Here is a 16,990-nt window from a genome sequence, read left to right on the forward strand (position 1 = left end):
CCCACTCAGAGTGACATCACCAGTGAATTGAGTACCACAATTTGTGCCAGTCCAGCACCATTGGAGGATGAACACACTAAGGAATGGTCAAAAGAAAAAGTTCAATTTCAAGGTAAAGAAAAAAGAACGTTATCTTATGTTTTTCAGGACAACTTGGATAAGAAAAAAGTGACTGAAACTACTCTCCTGAGTAGCAAAGCCGAAGATGCAAAACTTAGCTTTAGAATGCATAAAGATCCTGGTTTCAAAAGTGAAGAGCTTTCTCAAGCCAGTCCAATAGACTTGTCATCAAGCCCTCATGAGTTGGACCAGATCAACATGGCTTTACCCAGCAGTGTATGTCTCAGCCATCAGGTTATATCAACTAATGCCAACCTTGCGATGATATATCCAGAAACCGTTAACGAGGGTCAAAAAATGATGTCCAAAAAAACGTTAACTGCCAACCATGAAATAAGTAACCAGATTCCTGACCAAACAGCTCCTTGTAACCAGTGTGCGCCGGTGCCCAACTTTGAGGGCCATGACTCTGCTCCTGAGATGCAGCATCTACCTACTGCCATACCTACACTCTTGCCTGGACATTCAGTGACAGCAGTCCCTTTTGCCCGGCCATGTTTGAGGGCAGTGCCTTCAGCTGGAAATGTTGCTTTGCCTCCGTGCCATGTCGGTGGTGCCACAGTCTGTGGTTTCTTAGGAGGCTGTCCTCACCATGTGCTATCGGAAGCACATGCTCAGAACTCAGTGGCCATAGGAATTTGTTTAGGACAGAATTTCAGCTCTGGATTGATGGGTTCGACTTCTCTTTGTAATTCATATTCACAAGCCTTCAATCAAAATCTTTTAAGTACTACAAAACCTCCTGTGCAATCTCTGGGTACAAACTGTGGAATTGGGCCTTGGGATTCAGGACGGATGTTAGAATATGGTAAGGTGCTTTTCTCTATTTGCTCACTGTTGCTATTATTTTAAAAATGAGTTTTCTCAGATCAGACCATAAAATTAATTTGTCTGAGGATAATGTCAGATTTTTTGTTTATCTTAAGTGAGAATGTAGGCCACGTATACTTCCATGTCAGTTTTATGAAGTTATAAGACTACCTATATCTTTATCTTCGTTCTCTCTCTTGCCTTGCACTTGGGTTTCTGTGATTCTTTTAATTAAGGGATACCCAATTTAGAGTTGGATTCATGACTGAGTTAATTAACTTTCACTTTTTAAGTCTTTACAAGAGTGTTATGAATTAAATTATGTTCTTAGAAACTTATGTACCGTAAGTATGACCCTTTTTGCAAATAAGATTTTTTGTTTTTGTTACATTAGTGATGTCGTACCAGAGGTGGGAGTGCCATGAACTTAATCCCTTTTGGTTAGTGTCTATAAAAAGATGACGAGACAAAGATCTTTTCCCGCAGCTCAGAAAACAGATAAATTGTCTGGTCCTACTAAATTTGAACTAGAAGCCTCCAGATTTGCAAGATAATAAATTCCTATCCTTTAAAACCACCCACTTACTGCAGTATTTTTGTTATGGCGGCTGTAGGACAAGACAGAGTAACTTGTGTGACAGAAAACTTTTCCATCCTTCTTTTTGATAACCGAACTTTACTTGGCTAAACCAGAATGAATACTCTCCTTTTTCCAATATGATACACAGGCCACTGGCAGTACATATGTCTTGAAGTCCTATAGGAAGAAAGGGAGAATTGGGATAAGTCAAAAAGTATTGCTATAATAGCCTTGAGTCTTTTATTAACAAAAAATATAAAAATGTGAAGCTATCATTTCTTAACATGTCCTTCATCTAGGTCTATGCAGTGCTGGAGGTGGTGTTTCCATCTCTTTAACCTTGTCCCAAAGAATTCTTCATGCTTTGATTTATACCACGTCAAAATGACAGATTTGGCATTCTCCAGGGACTCCAATGGTGTTCCTTTTCAGTGCTCTTTGTGTTTGGGGAACAAAAAGAAATCTAAAGAGGCAAGGTCAGGCTGCGGAGGGTGGATGGGATAAGGTTTCTCAACAAAATTCTTGCAGGACAGCCCTTGATACTTTGAAGAATGAGCAGGCGCATTGGCGTAATGGGTAAAAAAATTGCTTGATACCACTTTCCTGTTCTTTTATTCAGCAACACAATTTTGCATTTTCTTAAAAAAATTTTTTAATAAGCCTTTGCGATTATCCTTTAACCTTTGAGACAATATATCAGAACTACTCCTATTTTTGTATATCCCCTAAAACAGTTACCTTAACTTTCTAAGTTGACCTCTCTGCTTTGAATTTAACTGTCACAGCAGATCCCTCGGAAGCCTCTGTTTTGATTGAACCTTTTTGGTAAGTGCATCCTAATGAGACTGAGACAAGGGTATTACTGAGAGAACTTATCTGCAGCTACTTACAGATTACAAGAACAGGTTTAAACACATTTTGTTTGGGATTAACCTCTGCATGTATGAATTGGAGCCCTAGTAGCGATAACTTTTTATTTTCTCTCATACACAGTCCCAGACCCCATTGTGGGGCACTTTTACTAATAAAACCAAACAGCTTTGAATTTACAACTCATAGTGACTAAGTGTGTGTGTCGGACTAGAAATTGATTTTATATAGGATATCCAGTGCCTGGATTATTTGGATGTAGATTGCTAGGCCCTCTAAAGTCTCTCAAGGTGGACTTGACCTTTAACCAACTTTTTAATTAGCAGCTGAATGTAGTAGTCACTTATACCATCCAAGGACTCCTGAGTTTAAGTCGGTGGTCTTCTGTAATAATTTCCATGTAACGAATTATGCTTTCCATCAAGTGCATCATATTATTTGCATTTTTGGTATGTTTGATTCCTACACAGGGAATGTAAGAGTACCAGAGGAGTTGAGGTTTCCTCATGCTTGCTGTGTTGGTATTGTTTCCCAAACCCACCTCAGCATCTTGAATCCAGCTGACCACTGGTTACAGGTCAGCATTGGGGTGCTCAGCATCAGTGTTAATGGTGAGAAGGTAAGCTTTTGGTATCTTTGCCACCTGTCTTAACAATTACTTAATTTCATAATAGATAATTTTTTCCAACACTTGATTTTTGTCTTTTTGAATTCTGCACACAGTATTTGCAATACCAACTTTTTCTTGGTCCCCCTTTTGTTGCAATGCTTTCAGTGTAAGAAGTGAAATATATAAATGCATCTCATTTTTCTTCCTTATTATCATGATACTATATTTCTTTGCTACTTACTTATAAAAATATACCTGTTTTCTTTTACCTCATGGCCATCAAGTCTGTTCCAACTCACAGTAACTCTAACAAACTGGGTAGAACTGTTCCTGTGGGTTTCCAAGAGTGTAAAAAAAAAATTTTTTTAAGAGACCATTGCTAGTTATTTTATCATTTTTTAAAATAGTTTTAGGAGCTCATACAACTCTTATCACAATCCATACATACATCAGTTGTGTAAAGCACATTTGTACATTCATTGCCCTCATCATTCTCAAAACATTTGCTCTCCACCTAATCCTCTGGCATCAGCTCCTCATTTTTTCCCTTCCTTCCTTGCTCCCCCTCCCTCATGAACCCTTGATAATTTACAAATTATTATTTTGTCGTATCTTGCCCTGTCTGACGTCTCACTTGACCCGCTTTTCTGTTGTCCGTCCCCCAGGGAGGAGGTCACATGTAGATCCTTGTAATCGGTTCCCCCTTCCGAAACCCTTCTGTAAAGGATGTCCAGTGGCCTACAAATGGGCTTTGGGTCTCCATTCCATGCTCTCCCCCTTATTCATTATGATGTGATTTTTTGTTCTGATGATGCCTGCTCCTGATCCCTTCGACACCTTGTGATGGCACAGGCTTGTGTGCTTCTTCCATGTGGACTTTGTTGCTTCTGAGCTAGATGGCCGCTTGTTTACCTTCAAGCCTTTAAGACCCCAGATGCTATATCTTTTGATAGCCGGGCACCATCAGCTTTCTTCACTACATTTGCTTATTCAACCTGCTTTGTCTTCAGCGGTTGTGTCGGGAAGGTGAGCATCATAGAATGCCAATTTAATAGAAGAAAGTATTCTTGCATTGAGGGAATACTTGAGTGGAGGCCCAATGTCCTTCTGCTGCCTTAATACTAAACCTATAAATATATGCACATAGATCTATTTTCCCATCCTCATATATAAATATATTTGCATATGTACATGCCTTTATTTAGATCTCTATAAATGCCCTTTGACTCCTAGCTCTTTCCTCTATTTCCTTTGACTTTCTTCTTGTCCCACTATCATGCTCAGTCTTCATTTGGGTTTCAGTATTCCTCTTGGTTACATTACCCTTGATCACGCCCTACCAGGCCTCCTACACGCTTCTCACCACCGATTTGGGTCACTTGTTATTTCCTTGTCCTTGGGTTTGTTAACACCACTACCTTTTCCCCTACCTCTCCCTCTCCCATTACCCCCCAGAACTGTCGATCCCGTTGTTTTCTCCTCCAGATTGTTCATCCAGCCTATCTCATTTAGACAGAACTGTGGAGATAATAACATGCATAAAAACAAGACAGAGCAAAACCAAACAACATACAACAAAACAACAACAAACCAATGACAACAAACAAAACACAACAAGAAACACTTGTAGTTAATTCAAGGACTGTTTGTTGGCCTTTAGGAGTGTTTTCCAGTCCAGTCTGTTGGGGCACCCCGCCCTGGCCCCAAAGTTCTCCTTCAGCATTCCCTGGGGACCTCGCCGCTCTGTTCCCTTGCTGTTCTGTTGCACCCCCTTAGTGTTTTGCCTCAGTGTGGCGGGATCAGATTGGGCGCAATTCCCACACTGTAGTCTCAGGTGTTGTCCCCTCTAGGGCTGTGGGTCAGTGAGGGATGTCATGCCAAGACTAAATTTTTAAGGGATTAGAAGCCCTGTCTTTGTCCCAGTTTTGCTTTTAGTGCTACTTAAATCACTCGAACCTCTGAGTTTTGCTCTATGTGATTGAGTATGTTACTGCTATTTAACAACAACAACAAAAAAATCTTACTCTCGAGACTTACACTTTTTTTCCCTGAGACTTACACTTTTATAAGAGGAATTGCTGTGACTAATGTATTCAATTTTCTTATATTCCCTTTTGAAATAATTTGAAAATTGTTTTCATGTGAATTCTCACATGATCAGTTATAGTTGGCAAAAATCCTGAACTTAAGTACTATTCGTTTCCTAATTACAGTGAAGTTTCAAAAGTCAATGAGTAGAGAAAGATGGTAATATGATCAGCAGCTAGTATTTTGAATGCTAAGTTTGCTACTGGTATTTGCAAATCAACATTGGTAGATGGATTTACACTGCCTTCTTTATAGTAGCACTTATTTAGCTGATAAAATATGGTTTCTCTTCACCTCTCTACATTTCTTAGCCTCTTCCCAAAGCTTTCAGATCCTGATGTTAAATGAGAAGCAGGTAATTAGGTGCAAGGGCTAAGGATGGAGAGGAGATTTGAGGATTTTTTAGGGGCATCTAGTAAGTGTTTATTTTTGTCTATAGAAGTGGGCAGTGGAAAAGGAGATCCTCACCTATGGTCAGAGAGTACTAATTGGACTTGGTCACAATCATAGAATTTGAGGTTTCATGAGGACCTTAGAGAGTAGTCTAACCTCTCATGCATTTTATAGCAACAGAAACTGTGTCCTAGAGAGATTAAAATAATTTACTCCAAGTCACCCAGCTATTTCGTAGATTGCATAACATGGTGGGTCGTTTTTTTTTGGTATCAAAATGGATAAAAGAAAACATACAGGGCTGTGAAGTACTACCATTTTTAGTGCTTTTACAAGGCAAGGGGATAGATAGGCTAGGGATAGTCTTAACTGAGGGTAGTTCTACTTGCGAAGCATGTTGACCAATTGTACTTTAAAAATAATACGTTATAAAATTGAATATTTGTCAAAGTAATAAAATGTTTAAATTTTATCATTTGATTGACTATACAAAGGAAGTTAGTTGATGTTGCTTATTTCTTTTCTATGTAAAGCCATTTGCTAATGAACTGTGTGTCTCTTTTTAAAAGGTGGATCTTTCTACGTATCCTTGCTTAGTTTTCAAGAATAAAGTCATCATAAGACCACATACTACAGAAGAGATAAAAGTACTTTTTACACCATCCAATCCTGGGATTTTCAGATGTGTGTTCAGTGTTGCGTCTTGGCCATTTCTCGCAGATGCTGAGACAATAATACAGGCTGAAGCCCTGGCCCACAGAGTCATTCTTACTGCTCTTGCTGAGATCCCTGTCATAGAGGTAAGTGTTTGTAACTGAGTCATTGGGATGCCTGACCTTTTAATGAAGGCTGTTTAACCTTAGACACAATATTTGGGGAAAATAAACGTATGGTTAGACACTGGGTTTTTAATATATTTACATCCAAGATTTAAAGTTATTTCTGTTGTTTTATAGCAACAGAAATAAAATTTCTGAGACAGTTTTAAAGCAAAGTATAACATTAGACTCTAGTTTCACCTGACTTCCATGATATGTTTTGATAAGCACTTAGTAGGAAAGTGCCAGTGGTTTATACTGAAGAGTATTTGCTAGCTGAAACGTTTGTCTCCTACACTTACCCATTTTCTGAAAGTGGAAAGGATTAGGTCTAGCTATTTGGAAAACATTAAAAATCAGTATGTTGAGGACCTAATGTCGGGGGTTTAAATGGAGAGAAAATGTTTTGAGAAACGATGTACAAATGCGCTTTACACAATTGATGTGTGTATGGATTGGGATAACAGTTGTATGAGCCCCAAATAAAATGATTTTTTTAAAAGAAAAAAAAAAAATCAGTATGTTCCTTTAGAACAGTGGTTCTCAACCTGTGGTTCCCGACCCCTTTGGGGTCGAACGACATTTTCACAGGGTCACCCAATTCATAACAGTAGCAAAATGACAGTTATGAAGTAGCAACGAAAATAATTTTATGGTTGAGGGATCACCACATGAGGAACTGTATTAAAGGGTCGTGGCATTAGGAAGGTTGAGAACCACTGCAGAACAAATGATTCTCAACCCTTGCTGCCAATGGAATAACACTAAAAAAATCCCCAATAAACCAAACTCAATTGCCATAGTTGGTTCGTAGGGTCCCTATCGGACAGAGTAGAACTGCATCATAAGGTATCTGAGGTTGTAAATCTCTGTGGAAACAGATGGGCTCATGTTGTTTCCTTGGAACAGCTGGTGGAATAACACTGGGAGCTTTTAGAGGCACCTTAGGACCTGAGCCCTTTGCAGATCAATTCATTCACCATGAGAGTTAGGACCTGTCAGACAGATTCAATCTCTCCAGAGAGTTATAGATTGCAGCCTTAGTGAGGAAACACTGTTTCATAAGAAGCAACTTTATGGGGGGAGCGGGGAGGGAGGGAAAAATGAGGACCTAATGTGGGGGTTTAAGTGGAGAGAAAATGTTTTGAGAATGATGTACAAATGCGCTTTACACAATTGATGTGTGTATGGATTGCGTTAACAGTTGTATGAGCCCCTAATAAAATGTTTGAAAAAAAAAAAAGAAACAACTTTATAGTGAGTAAAATGAAAATAGTATATTGACCAAGATTAAGGAATCTGGGTGGGAGATATGGGAAGGCACAAAGCACAGGAAAATACTTCTTGAAGATAATTAAAAGCTAGTTGATTCCTAAAAACTTTATTTAAGCACACTTAACATGTGTTGCTGATGTCCTAGAATTAATTTTATTTTACTGAACAAAGCAAAATCTGTGATTCCCAATCTAGAGGTGAGATGTATTTGGAGAAGGAATAGTAGGGGCAGGCCTCCTGTGGGCCTAATGAGCTCATTCATTAATTGTTTTCACAGTGCACACACTCTTCCTTATTCACTTTTCCCCTCTTGAACTTATAAAGTCACCAGGTGGGGGTAGGGGGTGGGGATGCTTAATAACTTAGCTTGATATCAGCTCTTTTTTCCCACCCTCCCCAACACTCCCACCCTCGTCAACCCTTGATAAATTATAAATTATTATTTTCATACGGTCCCTTGTCACCCATCAACCATGTTTCTGTTGTTCATCGTCCCCCTCGGGTGTGGGGTGGGGTGTGTTAAACATCGATCTTTGTGATTGGTTCACTCTTCTCTGCCTTTGTCCCCCACCTTCCCAGTACTCTCATGGTATCTGTTCCTGAGAGGTTTTTCTGTCCTGGATTCCATGTGTCGAGAGCTCTTATCTGTACTAGTGTACATGGTCTGGTCTAGCAAGATTTGTGAGGTAGAACTGGGATCATGATCGTAGTTGGGAGGAAGCATTAAAGAGCTAGAGGAATATTTTGTGTGTTTCGTTGGTGCTATACTGCACCCTGGCTAACTCAGCCCTTCCTTGTGACCCTTCTGTGAGGGGATTTCCAATTGTCTACAGATGGGCTTTGGGTCTCCACTCCAACCCACCTCATTCACATCAATATGATTGTTTTCTTAACATTTTCTGTGCTTTTAGAGTTTTGAATTAAATCTGAAAATGCCTAGATATGTTTTGAAAGGGAATTGAGATAGCAGTATTCTAATAATAGAGCATTGAAGGACATTCACATTTTGTATAGTTGTCAATTTGGCTTAAGATCAAAGTACATTCAAAATAAAGCAGTTAAGATTCCCCATTTGTTCTGTACTATGCATACACTACCTCAGAAGAATTGTATTTTGGTAGCAAAAAATATATATAACCTTGCTTAGAAACTTAGAAAAGTTTACCTTTCATGTTACACTTCATTCAAGGCAGAAATGATATGTATTCTTAATATATTTTTTAAAATGTGGTCATTAGGTAGAAACCGAAAAGAAAGATGTTCTTGACTTCGGAGATTTGACTTATGGAGCCTGGAAAGCTCTCCCGTTGAAGTTGATAAACAGGACACATGCCACTGTGCCGATCAGACTTGTTATTAATGCTGTAAGTACCAAAATACAGTAAGAAATTGCTTCAAAGGTGCACCAGTTTTGAACTCTAGGCACTGTTGATCTTCTTGGTTAATTTTTTCTATGAATGAATTTTTTTCTTAGCTATTCTGGCTCTTTAGAATAGTAGTTTAACATTACACAACTAGCTTTTCTGAAGCAGATTATTTTGTTTCTGAACAGAATGCTATCGCTTGGCGTTGCTTCGCGTTTTCTAAGGAACCAGTTAATGCTTCTCTGAAAACTGTTCCCTATGTTGATGTGATTGCTCAACTAGCAACTCCATCTGTGATAAATCATACAATGCCTCCCAGTCATGATGGACAGGTATGTGGGGAGAGGATAGAACTGGCTTGGAATTTATAGAGGACGTTACATTTTCAAAGAACCTTTCTTAAGATTATTTCAATGCCAGTATATATATATATATATGTTTGTTTTATCTTACAGGATCCAGAATTTCTGATAATTTGGGTTCTTTTCCATAATCCAAAGAAACAGATTTGCTCTTCAGGTATTAAGTTTACATTTTGTGAGAATTGTTTTACCCAATGGTTACAAGTAAATTATAAATTTGAGGCTATTTACTCTTCTCAGTAGATGTGAATAATTTGATTACTGACTATGCTTTTGTTAATTGATTTAGGTTTTAGGAGACACCACTTATTATATAGTAGAATTGTGCCATAGATTTTTCATGAGTGTGATCTTTACACAAGCAAATCACTAGGTTGTTTCTTCCATGGTGCTTCTGCTTGGGCTCAGCCTGCAGTCTGTAAGTTACTAGTTGGGTACAAACTATTGTAGGGTCCTTAGTCAATATGAATACTCTGGGTAATTTCTCAAGTATTTTACATTTTTTAACAGTGAAACGCAGGTAGCTTGTTACTAAAACCAGTAGAACCTCTTGGGATTCTTTCTCAATTTGATCTTTTCTTTGGATCTTCCATTTTTCTTGTCTCTCTCGATCTATTTCAATTGCTCTTTGTATGATTTTTAAAAATCCTCTTGAAAGGTTTTGTTTGTTGTTAACCCTAAAGGCACTATTTTTTTTTTTTTTTTACCTCGGGTCATTTAGAATAAAATAAGCCTTTGGTCTCTGAACCAAGAGAATGTTCTTTTCTAGAAAGTCTGGATTCAGCAGAAGAATATCTGGCAAGAGTTGACGTAGAACTTGATAGCCCAAACTCTGTTCCAGCTATTAACAGTGTTAGTCTGCGTGCAAGAACAGGAATAGCTCGGATACATGCTCCAAAAGACCTACAGGTATCCTGAACTTTAGTTTTTTGTGGCTATTGTTTCATGTGCAGATGATTTCACTTTAATTATGACAGTTTTTCCTAAAGGTCTGTCTTATTCCACCTTCTAGACTATGCATTTGTTTGCTGATGTGGCTTCTTCAACGAAGCAGCAATTACCTTTGAAAAATGCTGGGAACATTGAAGTTTATTTAGACATCAAGGTAAGAATTTAAGTGATAATGATAGATTGTTTCTTCCAGAACTACATTTGGAAGATTGCTGTGTTACCCGCCCTGTTAGAAAGTAGTGTCAAAAATGTGTGCATGTAGTTAAAAAACCAGAATTGTTATACTAGAGTAAAATATACTTACACTTTGAAGTTTAATGTTTTTAACACAAGAACCAAATTCCAGTTCAGCTTTTGAGAACTGTATGTCACTCTGAAGAGAATCTGAAGAGCATGTTCTCCATACGCAGATACTGTTCTGAGATGTGTGGTGAGTGAGAGTGCACTAGGGATAAGGAACTGGAAGTGAAGAGAGTTAAAGTTTGCTGGGAAGCACAGACAAGAGTAAAATGTCCTTTTACAAGAAATAGAAACAAATAGGTCAGAGAGCTCACAGTAATTTTAAGAACCCTAAAAATGAAGCATAATTGAATAAAAGTTATGTTTGCATAAATATTGTTATGATTGTGTAAATATTTAGATCCCAGATCAAGGAAGTCACTTTTCAGTGGACCCAGAAACTCTGTTTCTTAAACCTGGAGAAGAACGTGAAGTCATGGTTTCATTTACTCCAACAAAATCCAAAGCCTGTGAGAAAAGGTAATGTAAAATTGTTTATAATGGCAAGTTTCAATTCCGTTTTCAAGACAGCATTATATTAATGTGCTTTAATCCAGTTTTAATAAAGTCCATAATTTTATTTTAACCTCATAGATTACATCACTCTGTTTAACCTCTGTTCCATTGCCCTCAGAGTTTTGTCTTTTTATTTACTAAAATTCCCCCTCTAAGCTAGTTGACTCGAAGAAATCAGTATTTTAAAACATATTCTAGCAAAAATAACTATTTAAAATGTCACTTTAGACATTTTCATTAGTTTTTTTTTTCCCTCCAAAGTAACTATTGACTTTATTAATTGTTTATTTAAGGTACTTTTCCCCCATAACTTCTCCAAATCTTAAATGAATATCCACTTTTAGTCAGAATAGTATTTTCATTAGTTTATTAGCCATACAACTACCTTCAAAGCAGCCTCTGCTCTGGAGCCTTCATGGTTTCTGACCAGTCCTGGGGATGATGGGAATGGAACCCTTATTATGCTTAGTTTGCAGTCAGAATCCAGTGAAGGAAAAGAAGAATCTGGGCTTCACGGATGAGATTGCGTGTGCCTGGAACACTTTACTTCAGCTTCACTGAATTAGTGAAGCTTCTGTGATTTTTCCCTAAAGTCCTCTAAATAGTATTGTAGCACTGTGAACTTCTCGTATCCCCCTGTTGAGTAAGAATTGTGATCATCCCTTTCCTTGTCTGTTTTCTCCACAATATCGCTTCTAAGGGTGGGCCTAGCTTTGTACCCTCAGCTTCTAGCTCAGTCTGTTGGGCAAAGGAAGCATGCCAAAAGTTTTGCTAAACAAATTGAATATAAAATATGCAACTGAGATTATTTTCTTTTTAGGGTTATGAAAATATTTGTGCAGCCATTTGGACCTCAGTATGAAGTAGTGTTAGAAGGTGAAGTAGTTTCTTCAGGACATAAATCTCTGACATTTGAATCATCCTGCTCAGATATCCCGTCAATTTTATCCACCAAGCAATTTCTGGCTTGGGGAGGTATCCCTCTTGGTAGAACACAGTAAGTATGAATATACCTTAGCTCCTCGGTGCTAAGATTTTGCTATCAACACCTAATGATATTCCCTGTTTTGTTCATTATGACCTTATTCTTGTTGTTAAAATGGAGATAAAGGTATCTTATAATCACTTAATCATTCTATTAAGAATTTAAAATGTAAATTAAACCTGTCACCTTTCTTTTTAAAGTATAAACTAACAAACAAAAAAGGGTTTCTGTTTTCTGAAACCCTTGTAAGTTATTTGCTGGTGACCAAATTTAGGCAATTATTAAAGTATTGATGCATTTCTGTAGAAAGCACTGTGGAAAAGTAGAAAGAGAAACCAATTAGGAGTTAACAGTAAAATTGCTGAATATTAAGAATAGTTTAAAGAGTATAAGAAAATCTCTAATGAAACAGATACATTCTATCATAGTTCATTATGAATACTATCTATTTAATCTTATTTTTATATTTACTTTCATTTTAACTTACAGATCCCAAAACTCAAACCTACTGCCATTGTTCAGTCTGTGGGTTTCTAAGCATGTAACTCTTGATGGGACTAGAGAGCCTCATCTTTCTCCTAAGGAGCAACTGGTGGTATCGAACTGCTAAGATTGTGGTTAGCAGCCCAACTCATAACCACTGTGCCACCAGCTTCTCTAAATGATGTATAACTGAGATGATAAAGTAATTTTGTTTCCACTTTCTGGCTTTTGGTAATAATAGGGCAGTGAACATTAGTATTTGAGTACCTGTTTCCAAATCTCCTGGATATCTGTCTAGGAGTGGAATTGCTGGGTCATAAGGTAATTTTATGTTTAACTTTTTGAAGACCACTGAACTATTTTCCACACTGGATGTACTCCTATGATATTTTTCTGAGAGTTTTAAGGTATAATCTTTAGAGTTTAAGTTTTGTTAAAGATCAGCTGTCCCCAGGTGTATGGATTTATTTCTGGGTCCTCGATTCTGTTACATTGGTCAATGTATTTATTCTTGTACATGATTCCTTTTACTTGTTTAATAGGTTTGGGGATCAATAAGTCAGAGGCTTCCTACTTTGTTCTGCTTCTGTAGTAATGCCTTGCTTATCCCTTTATATGTAAAGTTGGTCATTAGTTTTCCCATCTCTTTAAAGAATGATGCTGGAATCTGCATCAGGATTGCACTATATGTGTATACTGTTTTGCGTCGTATTGACAATTTCACAATGATGTTTCTTGCTGTCGCTGAGCATGGGACATTTTTCCATTGTGCAGGTCCCTCCCCCCCCTCTGGTTACTTATCTCTAAGCATTTCATCTTTTGTGTGGCTATTGTAAATCATATTGTTTTTGTTGATATAACGAAACCCTACTGATTTTTATTTATTGATCTTGTTCTTTGCTACTTTGCTGAAGCTTTAATTTAGTTCTAACAGTTTTCTTGCTCAGTCTTTTAGGTTTTCTGTGTATAGGACCATATCTGCAAATAGAATTTTTCCTCTTTGCCAATTTGGATGCCTTTAATTTCTTTTTCTTGTCCGATAGCTCTTGCTAAGATTTCTAGCACAGCGTTGCATAGGACGGATGATAAAAGGCATCCTGTCTGGTTCTTGTTTTCTTTTCTTTCTTTTTTTTAAGTTTCTGTGTGTTGAGAGTGATGTTGGCCTTTGGTTTTGTATATATGTCCATTATTATGTTGGTGGATTTCCCATCTAGTTCAGTTTTTTCTTTTTCTAGAACATTTTCTTCATCCATTATTTTTAGTTCTCCATTACCCCTAACTTCCTCTGCCATAACCCTAAGAAAATATTAATCTAATTACTGTCTCTATAGAGTTACCTATCCTATTTTGTTAGGTGTTTTTATCAAGAATAAGTGTTGGATTTTGTCAAAGACAATTTACTGCATCAATTGATATGAAAATGTATTTTTATCCTTTGTCTTATTTGTGCGATGAATTACAGTATTTTTCTAATGTTTACCCACCCTTGCATACCTGATATGAATCCTACTTGGTCCTGATATATTATTGTACTCTATTGATTGTATTCTATTGTACTCTATTATTGATATATTATTGTACTATATTGACTAGGATTTTACCTAAAACAGTTTTTTTTTCCTGTTGAGTCAAAGCAGAAAAAAGTACGTCAGTAAGTGCTATTATTATTCTTATGTTTCCCTATCAGAATTATTTGTATTTAAAATTACGTATAATAAGTGGTTAATAAGATAGAGAACTTTGTATTTAAAATCCAGTTGCTCCTCACATGGAATGCCATCCCGAAATTTGTTTTTGTTTTCATTTATTTTTAAAACATTTTATTGGGGGCTTTTACAACTCTTATCACAATCCATCCATCCATCCATTGTGTCAAGTACTTTTGTTTCCATCATCATTCTCAAAACATTTGCTTTCTACTTGAGCCCTTGGTATCAGCTCCTCATTTTTTCTTCTCTCTGCTTCCCCCTCTCCCATGATCCCTTGATAATTTATAAATTATTATTTTGTCATATCTTTAAAAAAAAATTATTTTGTCATATCTTACACTGTCCGATGTCTCCCTTCACCCACTTCTCCACTGTCTGTCCCCCAGGGAGGAGGGTATAAGTAGATCCTTGTAATCTGTTCCCCCTTTCTCCCTCCCCTTCCCTTCCACCCTCCCACTGAAATTTGTATTATAGCTCATCAAAAGCAAAGAGTAGGATTATACCCACAAATATATTTGTGTATCGTGATATTTACCCTTTGTTGAAAATATAGCCATGAATGAGGTATGTACACATAGTGTAACCAAACACCTTGAAGCAATGGGTTGCTGAACCTGGGACCTTATAACCATAATCCATAAAGACAGTGTTCTACATCCTACTTTGGTCAGTAGTGATTGGGATCTTAAAAACATGGAAGCAACCATGTAAGGTACGACTAAACAATTACTCCAATGGACTCATGCATGACCCATGCTAACATCAGCCTCCATGACCCGAGGATAAAAAACTAGATGGTGTTCTGCGAGCACTACCAGCTGCTCTGGAAAGTATAACAGTAAAAGGTTTTTCGATAGTGTGGAAGAAAAGCTAATCCACTCTTCAGATCTGGTGATGAATTTATCCCCAAGGTTCAATTTTCAGCCAACCATTAGTTAGTTCTACAAGAGGAACACTAGTATTTGTGAGATATGCACACCTTAAAATAATCAGCCATTGGAGATCAAAGGTAGGGGTTGCCTTTACTCAAAGGTACTGTTTAGGGCAGAAGGAGAAATGGAAACAGGAGACACAGGGAAGGAGTGTGGAATAAGTGATGTTACATTGAGGGAGATTGCAGTCAATGAGATGAAATAAAATACATGTGAATTGTTCTATGGAAAACAGATCTAATTCACAGCAAAAGGTTTTTTAAAAAACATCCTGAATCATTTATTGTTCTTTTTTTTTTATTGTTCTTTTTTATGAACAAGATTAACACATACTAAACTTTTAATGGAAAAACTACACATTTGTGGAATTGAAAATAGTCTTAATTCATCTTTTGGACTTAAAGTGGCATAGAATATTTAACCTGATTCTTTTTTGACCCTCTAAGCAGCTTAGGTAGCACTGTGGGTTAGACATTGGACTGCTAAGTTCAAATCTAATAGCTACTTGCTGGAGAAAGGTTATCTGCTCCCATAAAGATTTATAGTCTTAGAAACTCTATATATAGGGTCACTATGAGTCAGTCAACATCATGATAATGAGCTTGGTTTCTCTGAGTGAGGAACCTTCAACTTGTTTATCTTCATATCTTCATTTCGTCATGAGTATTTCAGGAGATGCTCTTAATACAGCTGACTTACGAGTAATCTCAAACAGTTGCAGGGCATGTTTTACCTGAGCCTGGCTGAACTTGCCAGTTCTCGTAAGATATACATTACCTTTAGTCAGTTGGCAGTAAGCCAAATCATAGCTAAAGATAGACTGGAAAACAGAAGTATTCCAAAGCATTAAATTGTTAAATATGTAAGGATATTGAATCAAAGGCAATGATATAAGGTATATTACCTGCTTAGATATTGAAACTTCCTGTTTTATTCTTGTACCATGAAATATTCTAGGAGGCAGGCAGAGAGGCTACACCTGCAAATAGTAGTTTGAGTGAATGAAGACAGAAGAGTTAAGAGACAAAGGGAATGGTGGATAGTATGTCCTCACGGTATGCTGCTCTTATCTATGAGGGGGTACCCCCCCAAACCAATGCTCATTTCTTGTTTTTATGTGAGGGGGACAGTGCATTTGGAGTTCATTCCACCAAGTCAGACTGTTAATCAAACTTTCTATTTAGAGGTTCTGAAAAGATAGCAATAACTGTGTGACAAAAAAAGGCCTGATTTATGGCAGACCAGGGACTGGTTTTGCCACTATGACAATGTACCTGCTCACGCAGCCAGCTCATTGTGCCAGTTTTTGGCACAAAACAGCATGCCTTACTGCCCCACACACCTTACTCACCTGACCTCGCTCTGTGTGACTTCTTTTTGTTTCTGCGAATGAAAAGGGACATGAAAGGACAGTGATTTGACAACTAGAGGAGGTGAAGAACAAAACTAGGGTGGTGCTGTCAGCCATCCAAACAGATGAGTTTGAAAAATGTTTCTAAGAATGGAATAGCAGATTTGAAAAGTTGAGAGAGTACTTTGAAGGTGATAATGTTTGTTGTGTAAAAAAATTTTTTTAGTACATAGCTTTGGAAACAAAAATTGCCCCTTTTGAGGGGGGGGTACCCCCTCCTATACTTGCCACCTCCTTGTCTAGTAGCCATTGTGGAATAAAGGTGCGCACTCCCCTAATACAAGAGCACCTTGCTCAGCTAAACGGTCATTTCATGATATCTACCTTCCCGACATGATCGTGTGCATAAGCAAATGTGGTGAAGAAAGCTGATGGTGCCCGGCTATCAAAAGATATAGCGTCTGGGGTCTTAAAGGCTTGTAGGCAAACAAGCG

General features: G+C 37.6%; 1 protein-coding gene across 1 annotated transcript in view; it reads left to right on the forward strand.

Moving 5' to 3' along the window:
- Positions 1-16,990, forward strand: part of CEP192 (centrosomal protein 192) — a 117,981-nt gene that overhangs the window by 63,904 nt on the left and 37,087 nt on the right. The window contains exons 16-25 of the mRNA XM_045298291.1: positions 148-928; positions 2,851-2,999; positions 6,041-6,271; positions 8,803-8,928; positions 9,117-9,260; positions 9,384-9,447; positions 10,060-10,199; positions 10,303-10,395; positions 10,882-11,000; positions 11,857-12,033. Coding sequence (XP_045154226.1) covers positions 148-928; positions 2,851-2,999; positions 6,041-6,271; positions 8,803-8,928; positions 9,117-9,260; positions 9,384-9,447; positions 10,060-10,199; positions 10,303-10,395; positions 10,882-11,000; positions 11,857-12,033 — 2,024 coding nt within the window. The remainder of the gene's footprint in view (positions 1-147; positions 929-2,850; positions 3,000-6,040; positions 6,272-8,802; positions 8,929-9,116; positions 9,261-9,383; positions 9,448-10,059; positions 10,200-10,302; positions 10,396-10,881; positions 11,001-11,856; positions 12,034-16,990) is intronic.

The sequence above is a fragment of the Echinops telfairi genome, unplaced genomic scaffold (assembly GCF_000313985.2).
Source record: "Echinops telfairi isolate 266 unplaced genomic scaffold, ASM31398v2 ScPeMD7_4;HRSCAF=17, whole genome shotgun sequence".
In the NCBI taxonomy this organism is placed as follows: Eukaryota; Metazoa; Chordata; class Mammalia; order Afrosoricida; family Tenrecidae; genus Echinops; species Echinops telfairi.